General features: G+C 43.2%; 1 protein-coding gene across 2 annotated transcripts in view; it reads left to right on the top strand.

Annotated features, from left to right (window-relative positions):
• LOC140493855 (SH3 and multiple ankyrin repeat domains protein 2-like) overlaps positions 1-24,120 on the top strand; it is a 1,358,365-nt gene that overhangs the window by 964,805 nt on the left and 369,440 nt on the right. For both annotated transcript variants that reach the window (XM_072592836.1, XM_072592837.1), the window contains 2 exons: positions 13,538-13,620; positions 13,874-13,998. In XM_072592836.1, the coding sequence (XP_072448937.1) occupies positions 13,538-13,620; positions 13,874-13,998 (208 nt within the window). The remainder of the gene's footprint in view (positions 1-13,537; positions 13,621-13,873; positions 13,999-24,120) is intronic.

Here is a 24,120-nt window from a genome sequence, read left to right as displayed (position 1 = left end):
ATCGTACCATACAAAGTGCATCAGGGTAGCAGGCAGAGTGCAGAATACAGTGTTACAGCCACAGAGAAAGTGCAGAGAGAGAGAGAGATCAGAATTAACATTTGAGAGGTCAGTTCAAAAGTCTGAATGGGGAGAAAGCTGGTCTTGAATTTGTATGAACTTGTGCTGTATAAAGCTCTTTCCTCACAAAATATTCATTAAAGTCAAAATCTTCCCCAAAAATAAACTCATTGTGTTTTCATAAGTACACTGGATACTGGTTACCTTATGTTTTGGAATGTTTATGTCTCTTTCTGAGCCAATTTGTTGAATAAACCTGTGTCCCAGGTGTCATTTTAATAATATTGAATTTAAGAATGGTCTAAGTGGAATTCAAATATATTTTCTTATGAAACAAACAAAAACAGAAAGTGCTGGAGAAACTCACCAAGTCTGGCATCATCTGTGGGGATAAACAGAGTTACTATTTTAAGTCCAGTGACCAGTTCCGAAGAAGAGTCATTGGTCTCAAAACATTAACACTTTTTTCTCTCTCTCCACAGATGCTGCCAGATCTGCAGAGTTTTCCCAAAATGTCTGGTTTTGTTTCTGATTTCCAGTATCATAGTTCTTTGTTTTGTTTGTAACATTATAAGCATATGTACAGCATTTACTCTTGTGAACTGGAACACCGGATTCCATGTCTCATTTTTAATTGGTTAAAACTATATGGCAGTTGGGGTACCAGTTTTGTATATAACACCCAGATCGTGTTTACACAGTTCCAGTTTGTCAGGACCCAGTGCAGCTTTAAACACTACAGCCCATCTCCATTGGATTGGCTATCCATGCCCCTGTCCTTCAAACCCTCCACATAGCAGTACGCTCAGGGCAGATTTACGAGAGCTACAGACAACCCCAAAGAAGGGATGAAATAGCATTGACATTGCATTATGTCCATTCCCCTCCCCCCCCCCCTTTCCCCTTAACTCTTGATTCCCCTACTGCTCAGGGGAGGTCTTGCTGCAGCTGTACAAGATGTTGGTGAGATCACATCTGGAGCACTGTGAGCAGTTTTGCTCCCCTTATTAAAGAACATATATTGTTTAATTGGAGACAGTTCAGAGAAGATTCACTAGGATGAGCCCTGTCTTATGGAGGTACTGTGTTATGAGAAAAGGCTAAACAGGTTGGGAGTCTACTGACTGGAGTTTAAAGAGTGAGAGATGATTTCATTGAAAGAATTTTAAGGGCCATGACAGGGTCAATGCTGAGAGGATGTTTCCCCTCATGGGAGAGTCCAGGACCAGAAGACATTGTCTCAGGATAAAGGATCACCAATTTAAGATTGAGATGAGGGTTGTGAGACTCTGGAACTCCTTGCCATAGAGACCTGTGGATTAATTGGACATATCTCTTAAAGAATAGGCCTTCCCCTGTGCTGTAAGATTCTGAATCTATGATCTTTTGTAAGGTTTTTCTTATTTAAGTAGGTGAAAATCAATTTAGATATTACTTTCAGCTGTTTTTGTTCATTCATTCATAGTGTCTGGGCAACATTGGCCAGGTCAGCTTCTATTGCCCAGCTTTGATTTCCCTGAAAGAGGTCATGTTGAACCAGTGCAGTTCATAAGGTTCTTGGATACACACAATGCCCTGAGGGAGGGAGTTCCAGGATTTTGACCTGGCAACACTGAAGGAACAATGATATTTCCAAGTGAGGATGGTGAGTGGCTTAAAGTGGAACTTGCAGATAGTGATGTTCTCATGTATCTGCTACCCTGATCTTACTGGCGATAGAAGTCAAGGTTTGGAAGGTGCTGCCTAAGGAGTCTTGGTGAGTCATGCAGTGCTTTCTGTAGATAGTATACACTGCTAGTACTGAGAGTAGGATGATGAATGGATTTTTAAATGGACCTTCCTCCATCACACTCAAGATTTGTACCTTGTAGCAGATGGTCAGGTTTTGGGGAGACAGGAGATGAGTTACTTGTCAAAGGATGTTTAACCTGAACCTTGTCACCATCAGACAGTAAATCCTCTGTATCGTGAAATCACAAAGAACAAATTTGCTTATCCATGTAAAAATATAAGTATCAGCAAAATTCAACACCTGTGGGAAACCTGCCCTATCCCTGATTTTTACCCTATTTTTAAATGAGCTCTGCATTCACAAATTTCATCATTCGTCGGGATTCTGTGGAACAGAGCCCTCGCAGATACAGAGGAGTGATGGTATTCATACAGCTGGTTCAGTTCTGATCAATGGTAACCCCAAGTATGTTGATATTGGGAAATTCGGTGATGATAACACCATTGAATGTCAAAGGGTGATGATTAGATTCTCCATTACTGGAGATGGTCATCGCCTGGCATTTTGGTGGCATAAATATTGCTTCCACTTGTCAGCCCAAGCCTGGATATTGTCCAGATCTTGCTGCATTTGAATGTGGATTGCTTCAGTATCTGAGGAGTCACTAATTGCATTTCTTACATGTTCCACTGCTGGTGAAGTTTGCATTTTATTTTACCTTGAATTAATCACATGATCTTTTTTTCAAGAAATGTGATACAGTGTTCTAATTAATCTGTAACACATCTACAATAAACATTGCAAACCTGTATTCTCGGCATTGGACCTGAGTAGCATTATGAAAGAAATTAGGCTCATTTTTTAAAAAATTGCTGTAAGCATTTCCTTGAACAGAATACTTGGTTCTTGTACCAACTGATCAATCTCATTAATATTTAGCAGTTTTAAAAAAGTAATTATTTCCAGTGCTTTGCCTACAAATGCCAACTTGATGCCAGTTATCAATAAAACATAAGGTTATAGTCAGGATTTTGTATTGTCTTTTACCTAATTACACCAATTGAGGGCAGGTTATTGGTCTGCTAATGTGTGCACAACTTGCACATTTCATTGTCTTGTATACTGGGAGAATATATGAGCCTTTTAATGATCTCTGCAATATCTCAGCTAAGCACCAGTCCCAACCAGGCTCTTAGCTGACAATGAAGTGTCAGTCAGTTGTGAATCCAAATCCCACTCAAGCCCAGTAACCCAGGCTGGCCAACCAGGAGGTGCTGCACTGTTGTAGGTAGCATCATTTGGAAGTGATTTTAAACTGAAACCCCACCTCCATTTTCAGGTAAAAATAAAAGGTCCCACATTCTATTTAGAAGAAAAGCAGGTGAATCCTCCCTAATGTCCCAGTCATTATTAATCCCCAACCAATATTAATCGAAACCTTACCCCAGTACTTTTTTGTGAAAGCTTTCTGTTTGCAAATTGTCTGCTGTGTTTCCTCATGACAATAATGACAACACTTTAAAATACCGCACTGCTCACAAAGGGCTTTGAGATTTCTAGTGGTGATAAGAGGCACTGTATAATCCAGATCTTTCTCAATGTCCTGCATTATAGCTGAGATCCAAAATCATTTGATTTAGTGACAAACTTACTACCAATGGGATTGAGTTGATAGATTTTAAATTGTAACTTATTTCTGGGAATAATCAATAAGCAATAAGGTATTTTATAAATACATGTTCTTCAATCATCTCATACCTTATTCTTTGCTCATTCCATCCAAAAGAAATTGAAAACTTCATTCAACTATAAATGTTTGCCATGAAAAAGTTATGCACAGATTTTAAGGCTTCACTCAAATCTTTGTCGATTTTTCCACTTCTCTTAAATTACTGAATTCAGTGTCAAAATCATGTTGCCTGCTTCCAAATAAATTCGATAATCAGTTTTGTCACAAAGCAGTCCAAATTTATCTTGAATTTATTTCAGAATTTATTTTGACCAATTCTGTAAAGGTCAGTGGAAATGAATAACCAGATGTCTGGAGGTATGGAATGTGTTCTGAAGAAACCTAACAAGGTAGACTTCCTCCCGAGTGTGTCTCAGAGGCAAGGTATATTGCATCAGAGCAATAATTCCTGGGCATTGGCAGTTTGAAGAATACTGATACTATCAAACCAAGCAGAATGTGTTATCAGCAACATCTTCCTTCAGTATTTTACAGACATGACACTCCTGACTCTGCATGTTGATAACTACTGGCTGAACTTAAGATTATTAATTTAGCCTACAATCTTCCATTCCCAAATGGAGAGTTGTTTTCAGGACTGACATTGGGAGGCAGATTGGCTCAGTGGTTAACACCGCTACCTCATAGCACTAGGAACCTGGGTTCAATTCCACCCTTAGGCGACTATGTGGAGTTTGCATGTTCTCTCTGTGTCAGCATGGGTTTCCTCCCACAGTCCAAAGATGTGCAGCTTAGGTGAATTGGCCATGGGAAATACAGGGTAGGGGGTGTGGGTCTAGGTGGGCTGCTATTTGGAGAGTCAGTGTGGACTTGATGGGCTGAATAGCTTGCTCCCACGCTGTAGGGATTCTATAATCAAAGAATGAACTTTCCAGTTTGCAGGAAGCAATTTATTGTCATATCAGGTCAGGATCTAGAAGTCCAATGTGGTAGCACGTCCATCAAAAAGCAAGAAACTAGAATGGGTTAAAGACACACACGAGAGGTTTGTAATTCTCAAAGCCATGATAAACGGGGAAGAATATGGTGTTTTAAATGTTTATTGCTCCCTGCCCTTCCCCTCAAATTTTTGGTAGATACATTCTCTAAATTAATCAGTCTCGAGTCCCAGCATATGATAGGGGGAAATTTTAATTGTCCCATGGATCCCACGGTAGGCAGGTTGCCCAAAGGCCCCCTGATACCCTCTGTACCCTCTGTACAATTAGTGGATCTGTGTGTGGAGTTAGAGTTGGTGGACATCTGAAAGTGAATTCACCCTACAGGCAGGGAGTTTATGTTTTTCTCCAATCACCAGGTGCCACACCAGGATTGATTTATTTTTCTGACCCCCATTGCAACCCTGGACTTGGTGGCATCTTGTACGATTGATAATGTTACTATCTCTGATCATGCTCCAGTGTACCTGTTGGTTAAGATTAACGACGTTGTAGTGGGTCCAAGGCACTGGCAAATGGATCCCTTTATCCTACTGGATAATAAGTTCGTGGAGTATTTCTCTAGGGAATTTCAGGCATTCTGAGACATTAACTCCAGCTCGATTAGTAGCCCATCCGTCCTTTGGGAAACAGCCGAAGCCTATGCCGGGGGTTAGTTATTTCCTACTCTGTCAGTAGGGCAGAAGGGTGAGCAGCAACGTCTCCTTGAAGCATGGTTGAAGGCAGCTGAGAAGGTTTACTTTGACAGACCCTTGTTGGTCAAGTTACAGAGGATTATGGAACTGTGGTTTGCTTTGAATTCCATGCTCATGCAGACAGCAAAGAAGGAGCTTACTTTCACAAAGCAAAGGTTATACGAGCACAGTGACAAGCCAAAGCCAGGCAAATACTTAGCATATCTCAGCAGGAAAAGGAGTGCCACTCAAGCTATTACGACGATTAGGGAAGGGTCTGTGAACCAGCATGAGATTCCAAAAAGATTAATGTGGCATTCCAGAGATTTTCCTCTGATTTATACCAATCTAAGGTTTGTGAGGAGGGGCACGCCAAGATGGAGTCCTTTTTCAAGGATCTGGAGCTCCTGGGCATGACCCCTGAACAAGAGTCTTTTCTCAATGCCCTATTATCAGAACAAGAGGTACAGGAGGCTGTGCAGCAGCTTCAGAGTGGAAAGGCGCCTGGTCCTGATGGACTTCCCAGTGAATTCTCTAAGGAATTTATAAACATACTGTCAGGCCTGATGCTCAAAATGTTCAGTGACTCTCACCATTGTCTCCCACCATCTCTAAGAGAGGCCAATATTTCCCTTATTGTTAAAAAAGGCAAGGTCCCAGAGGACTGTACTTCTTACATTAAGACTGGAGACTGTGTTACCCTCTATTATTAAAGAGGATCAGAGGGCCGCACAAAGGGCCGCAGATCCTCCAATAACGTTAGGAGGCTGCTTAATGTAATCCAAGCATGCCAACAGCAGTCAACACAGGGATTGGTGATTTCTCTAGATGCAGAGAAGGCATTTGACTGAGTTGAGTGGCCGTACCTTTTCTATACTCTAGACCGGTTTGGTCTGGGCGAATTCTTTATAAGATGGATAAAGGTTCTCTATAGTGACCCTCTTGCTGCGGTCATCACCAACGGGGTACGCTCAAGCAATTTTAATATTTTTAGGGGCAGCTGGCAGGGCTGTCCCCTTTCACCATTACTTTTTACGTTGGTGATTGAACCATTGGCAGAGACCATTCATGGGGATCCCAATATAACAGCTCCAGAAGTGGGGTCAAAATTACAGAAGATTTCATTGTATGCAGACGATGTCCTAATTTTTTTTTCTCAAATCCAGCAGTTTCGGTGCCTTGCTTGATACAATGCGTCAGTGCATTTGGCGCCTTTTTGAGGTACAAGATTAATCTTACAAAATCAAAGGCTATGCCTATGGGTGGTCTAATGAAGGTGCTAGGTCTTGAGGGCGAGTTTTATGTATTTGGGCATATTCATTACTCCAGTTCTGGATCCGCTGTTGAAAGCCAATTTTGTTCAATTATTTGACAAAAGCAAACAAGACCTGATTCGGTCAGATAGCTCTTATTAAGATGAGTATTCTTCCGCGTTTGTTGTATCTTATATGGATGCTCCCCTAATTTTCGATAAGCAAACACTCAGGAGACTGAATGGCTGGTTCAGCTCTTTTGTTTGGCATCGTAAGCGGCCCCTCATTAAATTAGCCAAACTGCAACTGCCTCACAGACTGGGGGGAGTGGATCTCCCAGACATTAAAAACTATCAACTAAGCTCACTTCTATCTCATGTGAGTGATCGGATTTGTGGGGACCCTCTTTCAATATGGTTAGATATTGAAACCTCTCAGGCAAGGTGCTCCCTTACTAACTTGGTGTTTTGGACAAAATGAGGACAGTTAGGGAATATTGCCATTACCCAATAGTTATCAATACTGTTAAAGCATGGAGGGCAATTCGGCAGAGGGAAGGCAATATTGGCAAAACATCGTTTCTTATACCTATGGCGGGTATGCTGGGTTTTCAGCTGGGGTTGATGGATTCAGGATTCAAACATTGGGCAGCTAGGGGTGTGTCTTCCATGGGCGATTTACTTGAGGGAGACACAATGATGTGTTAGCACGGAAATACGAGCTATCTAGCAGGGACCTCTTTCATTTTTTTCAAGTTAGGGATTTTGTTCAAAAAAAGACTACAGTTTTGACTGATTCCCTACAAATTTGACATAGAGAGGAGGGTGCTCAGTGCTAGGAGTACACTTTCTGTCAGCACTTTATATCATCAATTGGGGAGCGGGGATGCCCCCCTCAGATGAGTTTGATCACCTCTGGAGAGTGTGGGAGAGAGAGCTGTGTGTTGAGGTCTCCTCAGAGGCATGGGAAGATACTTGGGAAAATGCAAGAAAGATATCAATTTGCAATAGGACCCATGTTTTACAGTTGAAGATTCTCCGCATGGTCCACTTGGCTCCGGACCATTTGTCAAAATTTAAACCAGGGCTATCTTCAACATGTCCCAAGTGCAAGGTGTGTACGGGCATTCTTACCCATTGTCTCTGGTCCTGTGGCAGTCTTCAAACATACTGGAGTGCTGTGGCAGGTACAATGGAGGGGTTTTGGGTCTAAGGGCTGAGAAGGACCCGATCTCTCTTCTTCTGGGCCTGCCCAGTGTGTTCCCTGTAAATGCGCATTAGAAAAAACTTTTCAACATCCTCACTTTCTGTGCAAGAAAGGCTATCTTGCTTGGTTGGGTATCCGAAAATCTCCCAGGCCTGTCGAGTTGGCGTAAGATTGTTATGGAGCTTATTCCCTTGGATATTCTCACAAGTATGGTACACCACAAAACTGAGAATATCTATATGACATGGCAGTCTGTTTTAGATAATCTGGACACAGATTTGTCTGCCACACTAATAAGGGCTTTTATATAACAGTAAGAATTGTGCTTTAGGAGTCCAATATCCAGAGAGAGGGAATTGTGAAAGCATGAATAGGTGAAAATTAAAGCTCTCGATGTTCAAAAGTTAGTGTTTTGTTTTGCTGAGATATATTATTATTATTTATTTAGTTAAGTAGTTAGTTGGGTTTTTAAATATATATATTTTTATATATATTTATACATATTTAGGGGAGGCGGCACGGTGGCTCAGTGGTTGGCTCTGCTGCCTCACAGCACCAGGGTCCTGGGTTCAATTCCAGCCTCAGGTGACTGTCTGTGTGGAGTTTACACATTCTCCCTGTGTCTGTGTGGATTTCCTCCAGATGCTCCAGTTTCCTCCCACAGTCCAAAGATGTGCAGGTCAAGTGAATTGGCCACGCTAAATTGTCTGTAGTGTTAGATGATTTAGTTAGAGGGAAATGCAGGGTAGGGGAATGGGTCTGGGTTGATTACTTTTCGGAGGGTCAATGTGGACTTATTGGGCCAAATGGACTGTTTCCATACTGTAGGGAATTTAAATCTAATCTAACATTTGTACAAGAGGGCGGTTTGGGTTTTTAACATTTTTTTTTGATGTTCCTTCTTTGTATTGTTTTGTATTTATTGTAATGTTAAAAATCTATTTTTCAATAAAAATATATTTTTTAAAAAAGCAAGAAGGACATTTCACCCCTAGGTATTTTAAACGTAATGTGACTAAAATATATTTCTAATCATAGGTTTATTCTGTTGTGAAATAAAGAAGTTATGCCTGAATATCATCTTCGACAAGCGTGTATTGGTTATCGTTCAGACATCATTAAAACATAGCCTTGCAAAATTGGAGACTTCTGCCCTGGTTTTACACTTGAGAAATTGTCATAACTGGATTTGATTTCTCTCCTGTCATATCTGACTGATGAACGAAATGTTTTGACAAAATATTACCTTCAGTAGAAGCTACCCTGAAATGTGTCAGTTCCTGACCTGCACACCTTAACACCAATTAGGATCAATTGGTTTCTGGGGTTTTTTTTCCATCAGATGTCTCTGGGCAAAGCAATATAAACCTGACTTGTAAGGACAGCTGTTGTGCATTGACCACAGTTCATCTGTTTTTTTTCTGACTGCAGAAGTATTAGCCATAGGGTAAGATGGTGTGGAAGGGTGGTCCCATCATGTTGGCAGCTCTCAACTGTGGAAATGGATGCTGCTGACAGATTCACAGATCAAAGTTTGACTGTGGACCCATCCAACACCAACAGGTTTATGACTAGGATATCAGAGAGCAGCGCAGGAAGAGTGTACATTGCTGCTTTGCCATCACTTCCTGAATAAAATGCGAATCACCTCCTTTCACATCTGAACTGGGTAATATTAGCAACTTCCAAGACAAAGAACTCCAGGCATAACCACAGTGTTATTGCATGATGTTAATTTTAAAAGTACCTGCTGTGTCAGGAGCACCATGGTCCTTTTTTAAAAAGAATAATAACATCTTTCATGTTCTCTGGATGTCCCACATGGTGTGTAGTTCACAAATTAATTTCAAAGTATAGCTGTGGTGCATTTCAGGATCATTTGTACACAGGAAGGACTCGTTAAGGAGCAGTCAGACCAGTTTCTGATGTTACTGATTGAGGGGGGACTGTCAACACAGACACTCATTGCTTTTCTTCAAACCATATCAGGAAACCCTTTTTCAGGATCCATTCCAAACAGGGAATGAGGCCATGCCATGGTTCCAAGGCCTACTTCTAAAGCCTGCCTTTCTGACCATGTAGCATGCCCTTAGTAATGCAGGGAGGTGTCAGCCCAGATCAGCAGGAGCAGGACGATGACCTTGTAACTTCGAAAATACTTCCAACTGGGTCAAACTTGTGTTGGATTGGAATATGAGGAAGCACTGTGGTCTTCTTGCACAATACAGTGGGCACTGTGAGAGGGTCAGTGCTGAGGGAGTGGGTACAGTCAGAGGGTCAGTGCTGAGGGAGCGGGCACTGTCAGAGGGTCAGTGCTGAGGGAGCGGGCACTGTCAGAGGGTCAGTGCTGAGGGAGTGAGTACAGTAAGAGGGTCAGTGCTGAGGGAGCGGGCACTGTCAGAGGGTCAGTGCTGATGGAGCGGACAGTGTCGGAGGGTCAATACTGAGGGAGTGCCGCACTGTCGGAGGGTCAGTACTGAGGGAGTGCTGCACTGTCAGAGGGTCAGTACTGAGGGAGTACTACACTGTCAGAGGGTCAGTGCTAAGGGACTGCCGCACTGTGGGACAGTCAGTGCTGAGGGAGTGCCGTACTGTCAGAGGGTCAGTGCTGAGGGAATGCTGCACTGTCAGAGGGTCCGTACTGAGGGAGTGCTGCACTGTTGAAGGGTCAATATTGAGGGAGTGCTGCACTGTGGGAGGGTTAATACTAAGGGAGTGCCACACTGTCAGAGGGTCAGTGCTGAGAGAGCGGGCTGTCGGAGGATCAGTGCTAAGGGAGTGCCACACCGTTGGGAGTGTCAGTGCTGAGGGAGTGCACAAAGTCGGAGGGTCAGTGCTGAGGGAATGCTGCACTGTCGGAGGGTCAGTACTGAGGGAGAACCACACTGTCGAAGGGTCAATATTGAGGGAGTGCTACACTGTCAGAGGGTCAGTGCTGAGGGAATGCTGCACTGTTGGAGGGTTAGTACTGAGGGAGTGCCGCACTGTCGAAGAGTCAATATTGAGGGAGTGCTACACTGTCAGAGGGTCAGTGCTGAGAGAGCGGGCTGTTGGAGGATCAGTGCCGCGCTGTTGGAAAGTAAATGCTGAGGGAGTGCTACACTGTCGGAGGGTCAGTGCTGAGGGAATGTTGCACTGTCGGAGGGTCAGTGTTGAGGGAGTGCTACACTGTCGGAGGGTCAGTGCTGAGGGAGTGCCGCACTGTCGGAGGGTCAGGGCTGAGGGAGTTCCGCACTGTCCGTGGGACAGTGCTAAGGGAGTGCCGCACTGTCAGAGGGTCAGTGCTGAGGGAGTGCCGCACTGTCAGAGGGTCAGGGCTGAGGGAGTGCCACACTGTCAGAGGGTCAGGGCTGAGGGAGTGTTGCACTGTCGGAGGGTCAGGGCTGAGGGAATGTTGCACTGTCGGAGGGTCAGTGTTGAGGGAGTGCTACACTGTCGGAGGGTCAGTGCTGAGGGAGTGCCGCACTGTCGGAGGGTCAGGGCTGAGGGAGTTCCGCACTGTCCGTGGGACAGTGCTAAGGGAGTGCCGCACTGTCAGAGGGTTAGTGCTGAGGGAGTGCCGCACTGTCAGAGGGTCAGTGCTGAGGGAGTGCCACACTGTCAGAGGGTCAGGGCTGAGGGAGTGCTGCACTGTCAGAGGGTCAGGGCTGAGGGAGTGTTGCACTGTCGGAGGGTCAGGGCTGAGGGAGTGTTGCACTGTCAGAGGGTCAGGGCTGAGGGAGTGCCGCACTGTCAGAGGGTCAGGGCTGAGGGAGTGCCGCACTGTCAGAGGGTCAGGGCTGAGGGAGTGTTGCACTGTCAGAGGGTCAGGGCTGAGGGAGTGCCGCACTGTCAGAGGGTCAGGGCTGAGGGAGTGTTGCACTGTCAGAGGGTCAGGACTGAGGGAGTGCTGCACTGTCAGAGGGTCAGGGCTGAGGGAGTGCTGCACTGTCAGAGGGTCAGGGCTGAGGGAGTGCTGCACTGTCAGAGGGTCAGGACTGAGGGAGTGTTGCACTGTCAGAGGGTCAGGACTGAGGGAGTGTTGCACTGTCAGAGGGTCAGGACTGAGGGAGTGCTGCACTGTCAGAGGGTCAGGGCTGAGGGAGTGTTACATTACTGGAGATGGTGTGTATTGGGTGGAACGTAAAACCAGGGCCTGTTTGGGAGCTGTAAAAGATTCCATGTCACTGTTTTGAAGGAGAATAGGGGAGTGGTGTCTGCTGACTTAATGGTCAATATTTATCCATTAATTAAAATCACAAACTAGATTCCCTGACCATTATCAGATTGCTGTTTGTGGCAGCTTGCTGTGCGTGGTTTCCTGCATTGCAGCATCTCACAAGGTGCCTGCTGATTGTGAGAAACAGTGTGTAAAAGGTGAACTCTCTTTATTCCCTGGTCCCTGTACCAATGTGTAGTGTCCTGACTAGGACATTACTGGCTGATGCCTGGTGGCAGTGGGTCCTGAGTCAGGTAGACCTGAGTCAGCACCACTGCCAGCTTGTCCCAAGCTTTCCAGTTTAATTGCTTGGAGCTGATTAGTTACCTGGCCAAGGGCTCCAGGCATCTTTCCAAAACCCAAACTATTAACCGTGTTTCACCCCTGAATGCACCAATTAATAGACAAACATTCTTGCTGTTTCAGTAAGAACCTTGCACAAGACATTATTGAGAGAAGCTGAACAGGCTGGGGCTGTTTTCCCTGGAGCATTGGAGGCTGAGGGTTGACCTTCATGAGGTTTATAAAATCATGAGGAGCATGGTTAGGGTGAACAGACACAGTCTATTTTCCCCAGGGTAGGGGAATCCAAAACGACAGGGCATAGGTTCAAGGTGAGAGGAGAAAGGTTTAAAAGGTGACTCAGGGGCAACTTTTTCACACAGAGGGTGGTACGTGCATGGAATGAGCTGTCAGAGGAAGTGCTGGAGGATGGTACAATTGCAACATTTAAGAGGGATATGGAGGGATATGGGCCGGGTGCTGGCAAATGGGATTAGATTAGGTTAGGATATCTGGTTGGCATGGACGGGTTGGACCAAAGGCTCTGTTTCTGTGCTGTCCATCTCTATGATTCTATGATTGCAGGGAATATTTAGTCAGAGTTCTGCAGAAGTTAATGGGCAGTGACCATTTCTTCGTCCCTCACTGTGTTAAAGTCTGCAAGAAACTGCAGGCTCCTCCTGCCAACATTCCTACAGGCTTTGATCTCAAATACAATCAGAAATTGGTGGAGAACTTCAGCAGGTCTATGGAGAGAAAGCAGAGTTAACGTTTCAGGTCCAAAGTGACCCTTTCTTAGTCTGCTGTTCTAAATTCAGGTTAATCTCCATCGTCGAGAGTGGTTTACAACCTTTCTCTCACCTCCACCCTCACCCCGCAGTATTTTGCAGGGTCTCTCTCCCTATTGTACATTTCCTGACTGTAAAAGGTACTTGTGTGAAACATCGACCTGGTGACGGTGAAGCAGTGAGCACTTTCTGAGTGTGGAGGTTTGTCAAATAATCATGTGGGACTCTTGCAGCACTCAATAATCACAGCCACAAAACCAAAAAAAAAATCCCCACCCCAACCCCCAAAGGGTTGGGAGTTTAAGACAGAAACAGAGAGAGAGGATGCTCGTATTTGGCTTCTCCCGGGGCTGGAGCTGCTCCATGTACCGAGGGAGGGTGGGAGGGAGGGAGTATGTTCGAATCCCACGCAGTTCCTATTGCTCCGAGTCGCAGCCAGTAGCGATGACATGTGATCACTCATTCATTCACAGCAACCACACAGCCCGAGCCTTTTAAATGACATCAGGCTGATGCTAGCGCTGTAGCTGCATTCCCTGGGTGAGATGTACCCTGAGTGTCTGCTGGTTGTGCTTCGGCATAATGCACAGGTTGATGAAAACAGCCGCTGTCTTGGGTTCTAATAATGGGCGCTATCTTCTGGATTCTTTCTACAGTGACTGCATTATTGAAGAGAAAACGGTGGTCCTGCAGAAGAATGACAATGAGGGCTTTGGATTTGTGCTGCGTGGGGCTAAAGGTGAGCGATGAAAATCCTTTCTAATCCGCCTGAAACATCCGTGAGGTTAGGGAACGGAGAGACTGAGCACATAGGGATGGAGCCAGCGGCGAGTGCTAACAGAGTTGAGTGTGTGTTCTCTGGCTTCCATTAGTCGGTTCAATTACATTTTTTTTATTCCAGGAAGATGCAATGTAACATGTATCTGTGTCTGAATGTAATCCTGCCTCTGATTTGGAATACAGTCCTCTCTGTCTTCCCCTCTTTGCCACAGCTGACACGCCAATTGAGGAATTTACGCCAACTCCAGCCTTCCCTGCACTTCAGTATTTAGAGTCAGTAGATGAAGGAGGTGTGGCATGGCAGACAGGACTGAGAACGGGTGATTTCTTGATTGAGGTAGGCCAATCATGAGTTAACTTCCTTGCTGTAGCTTTGAGTTGCTGCTCCATCCTCCCGTTGCTCTGGGAATGAAAGTTGCTTCTATCCAATTACATTCTGCAGTTTACACTCCACCAATCGCGTCAACTCCTGAAAGATTTAATAACATTGTTAGAATGTCAGAATGTTATTGTTAGTAAATATTGACTTGTTTCCTGCAGCCTGGAGGCAAAATCTTAAAGCTTTCTTTCTTTTGCAAATGTGCCCTGCCTGTTTAACATGGATGGGGAATCTTGGTTTTGAAGTTTTGCAAACAGCATTGCTGTCAAGAGCTGAGCATAAAGTCGTAATGTGTTTTGAGTTGTTGATGTGCTTTCTGTGTGCGAGCTCTCAGTACATTAGGTGCCTGGGTTCTAAAGGACTGTTTGATGTCAGATATTGCCCTAATGATCATTCAACAACCCTATCAATGTGGGAGGTGCTGGGAAAGTGACTTGAATTCGCTTCCGAGTTGCCCTAAAGTGGTGACCTTGCTTTACAACAGTGACTTTTTAGGGCATGTGCAGCAGCAGTGAGGGGCAGAGAGGTGTGTCCCTGTCTACAGAGACATGACCCATTTTTTTACTCTGAAAGGTATTTGGTACCCCAGTACTTTCAATTGTAACAGTGACTATTGAAATAACTTGAAACATTGTTGTCTGAACATGGCTGTTCCAGATTGAACCTGCTGTTGTGGGATCTCCCACTTTTTTAGAGTGAAGATTGTAAAATTCTCCTGCTAAACATTTCCATTCAAATCAACATGCCTATTAAACATGGGAATGTAATACACTATTGACTAAAACGTGACATGAATTTTTAATACCATTTGTGAATTTGTCAAAAAAGATGAAGAGGTTAAATGATTGGTTTAATATTGTCACATATGTTCTTGCCTTCCTTAGTATGGGATGTGGGGATTGGTGGAGGCTGGTCATTGGTATAGCTGACCTTTGGTGCCCATGTCCGAAAACCCTGGAGAAGGTGGTAGTGCTCTGCCATGAGCAATGCAGTCTGTGTGTGCACCACCCACCGTGCCGCTAGGAAGCGGGCTTTAAAGTTTTGACCCAGTGATGTTGACGGAACAGTAATTTGGGTTTTCGGATGGTGAGTGAACTGAAGAATTTGAAAGGTTCTATGGAGCTGCAATTCTGACAATCCAGATGGTAAAAGGTCACAGATTTGTTGAATAGGACAGTTAGTACCTGAAAGGGTTAAAACAGATTGGCATTCCACCCATCAGGTCATAAAAGACTGTTATTGGGAGGAGCTAATCAGTTCTGTACCTGTTGCTACATTGCTTCAATTAAACTCAATTTAACAATCAAGAATATTGGAATTAGTTACTCAATACTATACAATAAACATTATCTGTTCAATGAGGACAGAGTCTGTCTTCTGCAACATTTGGGCATCCTTTCCCACATGGTGTCAGTGTCTAGACTAATGACAGCAAGAAGGATTGGTGGTAGTGAAATTATCACAGGTGATTCTGGCAGGAGCCTGCAGGCAATATGTGGAGGAGTTGGCACGTGAGTTTATCATGGGGTTTGGAAGGAGCTGTGGAAGGAGCATTGATAAGTGCAGCAAATTGTGCACTGATGTGTGGGGGAGGTGAATGGACGGTGACGGTGATGGTGGGGAGAGTAGTCGATGAGCTGCTTTCTCTTGTGTTTCTTCTTTAATTACTCAGGGATGTGAATGTCACCAGATGGGTCAAGTGTTTATTGTCCATCCCGGATTGCCACTTGGAGCTAGTGCTGTGCTGGAGTGTAGGGTTACCCACAATGCCGTAGGGAGAGAGTTCCTGGTTTCTGACCCAGTGACACCGAAGGAGCGGCGATATATTTCCAAGTCAGGATGGGAAGTGGCTTGGAGTGGAACTTGTATGGGGTGGTGTTCCCATGTATCTGCTGCTCATCCTTTCAGATAGGAGTGATATTGGAATTGTTAGGAGTGAATTACATGCACATGCCTTTGGTTGTTTGTGGTTGGTCTGACTGTTTACTGTGAAGAGATCAGCACAATCCTTGGTTGACCTGGGAACATTATTCTGGGCAGAGGAAACCCAAGCCTGCTTAGGGACTTCAAATTGTTCATGTACTGCATTTGACAGCCATTTGAATTATTTCCTGATTTGTATTCCACAACTCCTTTTATTTTAGACTTTGCATTTAGGATTTATAAATCAGATCATCAACCCTTTTTAAGTATTTTTCATTAAGAGTACAGTACAATTGATTATTAGCATTGGTGATTTAGGTACGTAGCTAAATCAACAAAAAAGCAGCACCTCCTGAATGGACTGTTTTAAAGTTCAATCTCATGCTGGCTTATTTCCAGCCTCCTCAACTCTTGTTCAGTATTCATGGTGTCACACGTCAGGTTACTCTGAGTGAAATGTGATTTTACCAGTGAGACAATTGGTGAACTGAGATTTCAGTGTTCGCACATGATGTAAGGGAGGGATGCTGCATTAAAATGATTATCCATTTGAATTTTAAGAACTAAGGGAGGTTTCTTGGTGCATCAGCCTTTAGACAGTTATTGCATTTGAAACCCAGGTTCTGTTTCTCCTCTTATTTAAATGAAATTTCACTGATGGACTGGATACAAAATTTCTTCTGTCTCCCTCTCCCACTGCTCATCTTCTCTTCTGCTGCGATACTGCAGATTATTTTAGAATTTCTGCACTGTTGAATTATTTGTTGACATGGTGACAACCAACATTAAACCTGCCTCCAGCAAAACTGCAAGCTTCCATGAAGCATTCAACTTTTTGCTGGCTTGTTGTCAGTAACATTTTAAAAAAGTACGTATCCGATATCCGACAAATCCATTGGTGTTCATTCAAAGTCTTGGGTGTGGGGTGGGTGCGACAAATTAGAGAGCAAAAGACTTACTCTGGGTCACACTGAAATGTAATTCGTCTATCAGGCAAGTTGTCTGAAGTAATGACTGTCTTACTAAAAGCAGGATGGCCTGCATTATAGTATACAGTATCGACAATATAATTTATTCCCCACTTACGGAGCTGCCAGAGGAAATGGTGGAGGCTGGCACAATTTAAAAGACATCTGGACCAGTATATGATGAGGAAGGGCTTATACGGAGCAGTATATGTTGGCAACCAGTTGGCACCAGTACTGGGGAAGGAGGAGCTGTTCCAATGGGACGGACTCCACTTGAGACATGCTGGGATCAGAGTCTTGGCAAATTGCCTGACTATAGCTGTGGATAGGGCTTCAAACTAAACAGTGGAGGATGGGTTTAATTACATGGAAGATTATAAAATCAAAGGTGAAGGAGAAGATAAGAGTGCTAGTTAGTGATGGGGCTGATTGTTAACAGAAAATAAAAGGAAGGGACAGAATGGGTGGATTTATATTGCACCAAGAAACCACAGAAGTATTGGGAAGTTTGACAATAGAACAGACGTAAAGGCTTTGGATGTTGATGCATGAAGCATTCGGCATAAGGTAAATGAATATGATCTCGTAGCCATTATGGAGATATGGTTACCAGGAGATCAACATTGGGAATTTCATGTTCAGGGATTTTTGACCTTTCAGAGTCAGGAGGGATGAAAAAGGTGGTGAGGTAGCACTGTTAGTAAGGGATGAATGAAGGACGGTTGTGAGAGCTGATTAGACTTGGATGATGCAGAGTCTGTTTGGGTGGAAGTCAAAAAACAGCAAGGGAAAGAAGACCTTGGTGGAATTGTGTACAGACAGTCCACCTAGAATTGTTCTGTGGGAAAGGCTACTAACCAACAAATAATAGAAGCATGTGAAAAGAACACAGCAATAATTATGGGTGACTTCAGTCTTAATGTTGCCTAAGGTAATAAATTTGAAAAAGTAGCTATGGCAACAAATGCATAGACTGCATAAGAGTGGATAAATCCCCAGGACCTGATCAGGTGTACCTGAGAACTCTGTGGGAAGCTAGAGAAGTGATTGCTGGACCTATTGCTGAGATATTTGTATCATCGATAGTCACAGGTGAGGTGCTGGAAGACTGGAGGTTGGCAAACGTGGTGCCATTGTTTAAGAAAGGCGGTAAGGACAAGCCAGGGAACTATAGACCGGTGAGCCTTACATCAGTTGTGGGCAAGTTGTTGGAAGGAATCCTGAGGGACAGGATGTACATGCATTTGGAAAGGCAGGGTCTGATTAGGGATAGTCAACATGGCTTTGTGCGTGGGAAATCATGTCTCACAAACCTTTTTTTTTTGAAGAAGTAACAAAAAGGATTGAATAAAGCAGACCAGTAGATGTGATCTAGATGGACTTCACTAAGGCGTTTGATAAGGTTCCTCATGGGATACTGATTAGCAAGGTTAGATCTCATGGAATACAGGGAGAACTAGCCATTTGGATACAGAACTGGCTCAAAGGTAGAAGACAGAGGGTGGTGGTGGAGGGTTGTTTTTCAGACTGGAGGCCTGTGACCAGTGGAGTGCCACAAGGATCGGTGCTGGGTCCTCTACTTTTTGTCATTTACATAAATGATTTGGATGTGAGCAGAAGAGGTACAATTAGTAAGTTTGCAGAAAACACCAAAATTGGAGGTGTAATGGACAACGAAGAGGGTTATCTCAGATTACAACAGGATCTGGACCAGATGGGCCAATGGGCTGAGAAGTGGCAGATGGAGTTTAATTTAGATAAATGCGAGGTGCTGCATTTTGGGAAAGCAAATCAGAGCAGGATGTTTACATGAAATGGTAAGGTCCTAGGGAGTGTTGCTGAACAAAGAGACCTTGGAGTGGAGGTTCATAGCCCCTTGAAAATAGAGTCACAAGTCGATAGGATGATGAAGAAGGCGTTTGGTATGCTTTCCTTTATTGGTCAGAGTATTGAGTACAGGGGTTGGGAGGTCATGTTATGGCTGTACAGGATATTGGTTAGGCCACTGTTGGAATATTGTGTGCAATTCTGGTCTCCTTCCAATCTGATAGATGTTGTGAAACTTGACAGGGTTCAGAAAAGATTTACAAGGATGTTGCCAGGTTGGAGGATTTTGAGCTACAGGGAGAGGCTGAACAGGCTGGAGTTGTTTTCCCTGGAGCATTGGAGGCTATGTAGGTGACCTTATAAAATCTTGAGGGGCATGGATAGGATAAATTGGCAAAGTCTTTTACCTGGGGTGGGGGAGTCTGGACTAGAGGGCATAGGTTTAGGGTGAGAGAGGAAAGATATAAAAGAGACCTAAGGGGCAACCTTTTCACGCAGAGGGTGGTACATGTATGAAATGAGCTGCCAGAGGAAATGGTGGAGGCTGGTACAATTTAAAAGGCATCTGGACCAGTATATGATGAGGAAGGGCTTAGAGGGATATGGGTCAAGTGCTGGCAAATAGGACTAGATTAGGTTGGGATATCTGGTCGGTATGGACTAGTTGGACTGAAGGGTCTGTTTCTTTGCTGTACATCTCTCTGACTCTGACTCTATTCACCTTATCTGTGCCTCTCCATTTTTATGAACCTGTGGGGGGCAGAGTACTTGTGTATATTTAAGGCTGAGATTGAGAGATTCTGGACCAGTCGGGGAATCAAGTGTTACAGGGCAAGGGCAGTAAAGTGGATGGGAGCAATATTAACACAGGGCCAATGCCCTACTCCGACTCCCATTGCTTTTGCTCTTATGGTCGTATTAAGGTATTTCCAAGGATATTGAAATGCACATTTGTAGATTACAATCTTTAAGAATTCATTTGAAATAGATTCTGTAATTGAAACAAATGCGGTGATATATTCATCGGCTTTTTAATTGCCCACAAAAAACAAAAGATGTTTGCAAGTTGAGAGACAACATGGAGACTTCTGTTATTCCAGTCTCATTCAGAAATGATAAACTGTAATTGTAAAAGGGTACCCAGAATCAGTCCTATTACATTCTGTCATTGCATGAAGGCATCGCTGACAAGGGTGACAAATAATGGCCAGCATTTCTTGTCACAACTGAATGGCTTGCTCAATCACTTCAGAGGATTGTTAAGAGTCAGCCACTTGGTGGGTCTGAAGGCCAAACTAGGTAAGGATGATATATTTCCTTTTTCCAAGGGTCAGTACTGTCTTTACAGTGATAGTTAATGCTGTGGTCATGATTCCAGAGACTAGCTTTCAATTCCAGATTTTTATTAAAATAATTTCAATTCCAGCAGCTACTGTGGTGCGATATGAACCCATGAGCTTGACCCAGGAACTTACAATTCCACTGACATTAGCACAACACTACCATTGCCTCTTTAGATACTTTGCTCATCAATTTAGTCAGTGACCTGAGGAATTTGTTTCTCACTGCAACCAGTTACGATCTGGAATGCAGTGCTCAAGGATGTAGTGGAGGCTGATGTGATTGAAACTGCTGGAGAACCTCAGTGGGGCTGGCAATCTCTGTGAAAGGAAGATCAAGGAACAGTTTGAGTCCAATAGGACACTTGGTCAGAATTGAAAGAAGCTGGAAAATGGTTATCTTTATGCTGTGGACTGATGGGGTGGGGAAGGGGCAGATATAATGCTGCCTTTTTGAAAAGGACTTGAAAACTCCTGGAGGGGAAAAAGATTTCAGGCTGGTGAGGAAAGGATAGGGGAGTGTGGCTAGCTCAGTTGATCTTGCAGAGAGTTGCTATAGGTCTGTGGGGTTGAAAGACACCATTCTGTGAATTCACAATTGAGTGTGCATCTCCACCCTCTCCATCGATACCAGGCAGTGAATGGGTTAATCCACCAGGAAACACAGGAGACAATTGCAACATGTTGGTCCCAAAAACTCTGTTTTTTAACAAACAACTACATTTTTCAGTGATCCAAGAACATGTTCTTCCTGGAAACCCTTCAATTTCCCCCAAAACACCTGTCTTGCTTTCACTCAGTTGTAAATCTGCTCCCAATGTCCCCTCTCCCACCAGTTCATTCTCCGTCTCAAACCTGACCAGGTCTTTGACAGGCACAGCTGCAGCCTGGTGCCCACTTACAGAATGTCCTTGATTTAACAGGTCAGGCGTGCTTTAATCGAGCAGTGGATGGTAGTTGAAAGGGGTGAATGGTCTGTTGCTGTTCTCATGTTCCCATGTTCCTAACTAGCTCACTACATGCTGCTGTCACATCAACTGCAATTGGGCAGTTAAAAATGTGTTTTGCTGATTTCATGCCCATTCGAAGTGGAGGTCTAAGTAGGATTGCTTCCTGATTAAAACAGCTCTCAGGGTTTTCAGTTAATTGTCTTAGCAATTTCAGTTGCTCTGACTAACCATGCTTTTGCCGAGCAGAGAAAGGAATACATTTTATTATCCCATGACTATCGGGTACCCTGCTTTGATGAATATTACAAGTTTTGTAATCATTTGAAGCTTCCTTTCTGAATTGTTCTGTTGAGAAACATTCTAATGATCTAAATGCGTACATCTGAAGACCACCCTCCAAATAAGGGACAAGAGCAATGAGTGGATAAGTTTAAACATGTTTCATTTTTAAACAATTCCTGCTTCAAACCAAGAATACTGTCAAATGGTAACTAAGACGGTGTATTAAAAAAAGACTTTTTCTGTTCACTGAGCTATTTAGCACTGCAGTTAGAACAGTAACGCAGAGCAACAGTCACCTAGCAACATCCATTCCATTCTCCTACTAGCCAAAATGCATGACAAGCAATGTCCGTTAGAACAGAATCACTGGCACAGCATTTCAACAATATTGTTCAAAATACTGATTCCAGTTGAAACACAAATTAACATGAGCTCAGTGAATTGAAGCAAAGGGTGAAGGATCCCTTAATAAATCATTTTGTATAAATGTCCATGGCCATTGGCTGACACATGCTGAAGGAAGGGTGTTTCAACCTTTGCTCTGGAAGGTGAGGATATTAAATTAATTTTATCATCGCCAGACTCAGACTTGTTTTTAAATTCTTTGTGTCTAAATGAGGGTTACTTCAGAATAAGTATTAATTGCCCCATTTCAATTTCTAATTTTCAAAAGACTATGCTATTTTTCTGTTGAAAATTCTGAAGGTGATTTCTTTGTGGGCTCCTAACCCTTTTCCATACCTGAATAGCAGCATATCAGGTATTGGAAACAGAATTGAGGTTTGGTGGCAAATTTCAGGATGATCTGGATAGCCCAGTGAAATCAATGTGCTGTCTACTGATGAAATGTAGCACAGCAACATAGGAACTGATGCATTTTAAGAGGCCATTCTTTATGGTGACAATGACTTTTTTTCCATTTACATTGGGGGTTTGGAGGGGTTTTCTCTTCTTTCATGGGGGGGGATGTGTGTTTCTGGCAAGGTCATGGTTTTTTGCTAATTCCGAATTGCCCAGAGGGCAGTTGAGAGCAAACCACATTTCAGTGGGTTTGAAGTCCACGTCTAGGACAGACCCAAGAAAGGGAGGCAGTTTCCTTCTTTAATGTGCATTAGTGAATCAAGATGGGTTTTTATGACCAGTGATAATGGTTTAATGGTCATTGTTACTAAGAGTAGCTTTAGATTCCAAGTTTATTAAATTCAAACCCCACCACAGCAGGTGATGGAATTTAAAATCCATGTACTCAGTGGATTAAGCTTAATTTCTGGATTAATAATCCAGTGACTACACCACGGCACACTCTCTCCCTAATAGGTATGTACAGAGCTATTGATCTGCATTTGGAAGGTGCTCCTGTGGCATAATGAGAGAATAATATCGATTTAAATACATATGATTTTGAGACCCAAAAAATTTAATTTTCACAGTATAAGATTACATTTTTTTGATTTTACAAGTAAAAGCTTAAAATGAAAAACTTTAACCAGTGATTTATAAAGGTTTAACATCAATCTGAAGTGTCTAGTTCTGCGCACCCTTCTTTCGGGAGGTTATCTCGGCTTCAGATGGGGATCGGAATCCTCTAGATGGGAACTGGCTATTATTTGGAGGCAATGAGGTGAAAGGGAAATTTAACCAAAATGTTTAAAATTATGAAGGATTTTACTCTTGAAAATTTCACAAGAAACAGTTGGTGAGTGGGTCCGTAACTAGAAAACACAAATTTAAGATTATTGGCAAAAGAATCAGGTGAAAGATAACGAACTTCACGCGGGTTGTTATCTGTGTTGTACTGCCTGGAAGAATGATGGATGTGAACTTAATAGTACATTTTCAAAAAGAAATTTTGTATATTGAAAGGAAAGATTTGCAGAGCTTTAGTAAAAAGTTTGAGGCTTTGAGACTAAGTGATAACCCTTTATGAAGAGTTACAATGAGCCAAATCTCCCCTTGTGGAAAAATCTGTGATTCTTAAGGAGGCAACCTGTTGTGAGGATTCACTTTTTTTCATTTGCTTTGGAATCCTATCAATGAAATTTACATTGTGTAGATTTAATGTTAGCAACAAGTTGAAATGCCTTCATATTGACCATAATGTGCACCAGAAGTGTTTTGATTAGAAGTCTATTTGTTCTTTGGACAATTGAACAGTCTGATTGAAAGCAGTGGATTTTTATTTTTCTTTATCACAAATAGTCTGTTGTTCAGAATTTACTCAATAACTGTTTGATTCAAAAAACACTGCATGATATATGGGTTACATTAGCTATTCACTCCCTCTCTAGCCCTCAAGCACCAGTGAGAATTAATCGGCATTTATCTAAATACTGCTTTGAAAAATCAAATATTCTATTGTAACTGTATTTTTGTTTTGGATGAGATGTTAAACTGAGGCTCAGTCTGACGTTTCACATGAAAGTAAAGATCCATTTACTCTGGGGAAGTACAGAGGAGTTGTCCCTGATTGTTTTTTTTTCCCTAGTCATCTCTTACCCAGTTTAATTCAAAACATTTGATCATTTGGGTTGGTACCTGTTTGCTGTTTGTTTGTGGGAGCTGCAGTTTCAACTGAACACAATGCCTGTACATCATTAGCTGGAAAGAGCTTTGGGGTTAAAGGGGCTGCATTAATGCACGTCTGACTGTGATCTGGAGAGTAAGAAACACTAATGTTGTTCAACAAGCCAATCAGAGACAAGCTTCCCACTGTCCATTGAGATATTGAGAGTGAGTTTCTTCTGATTTTACTGCCAAAATGTTTCTAGAAACTTGTCAAAAATCCCCATG

This window comes from Chiloscyllium punctatum, chromosome 22 (genome assembly GCF_047496795.1).
Source record: "Chiloscyllium punctatum isolate Juve2018m chromosome 22, sChiPun1.3, whole genome shotgun sequence".
NCBI classification, from domain to species: Eukaryota; Metazoa; Chordata; class Chondrichthyes; order Orectolobiformes; family Hemiscylliidae; genus Chiloscyllium; species Chiloscyllium punctatum.
Note: the sequence above shows the minus strand (reverse complement) of the source record. Positions and strands in the feature narration are given on the sequence as shown.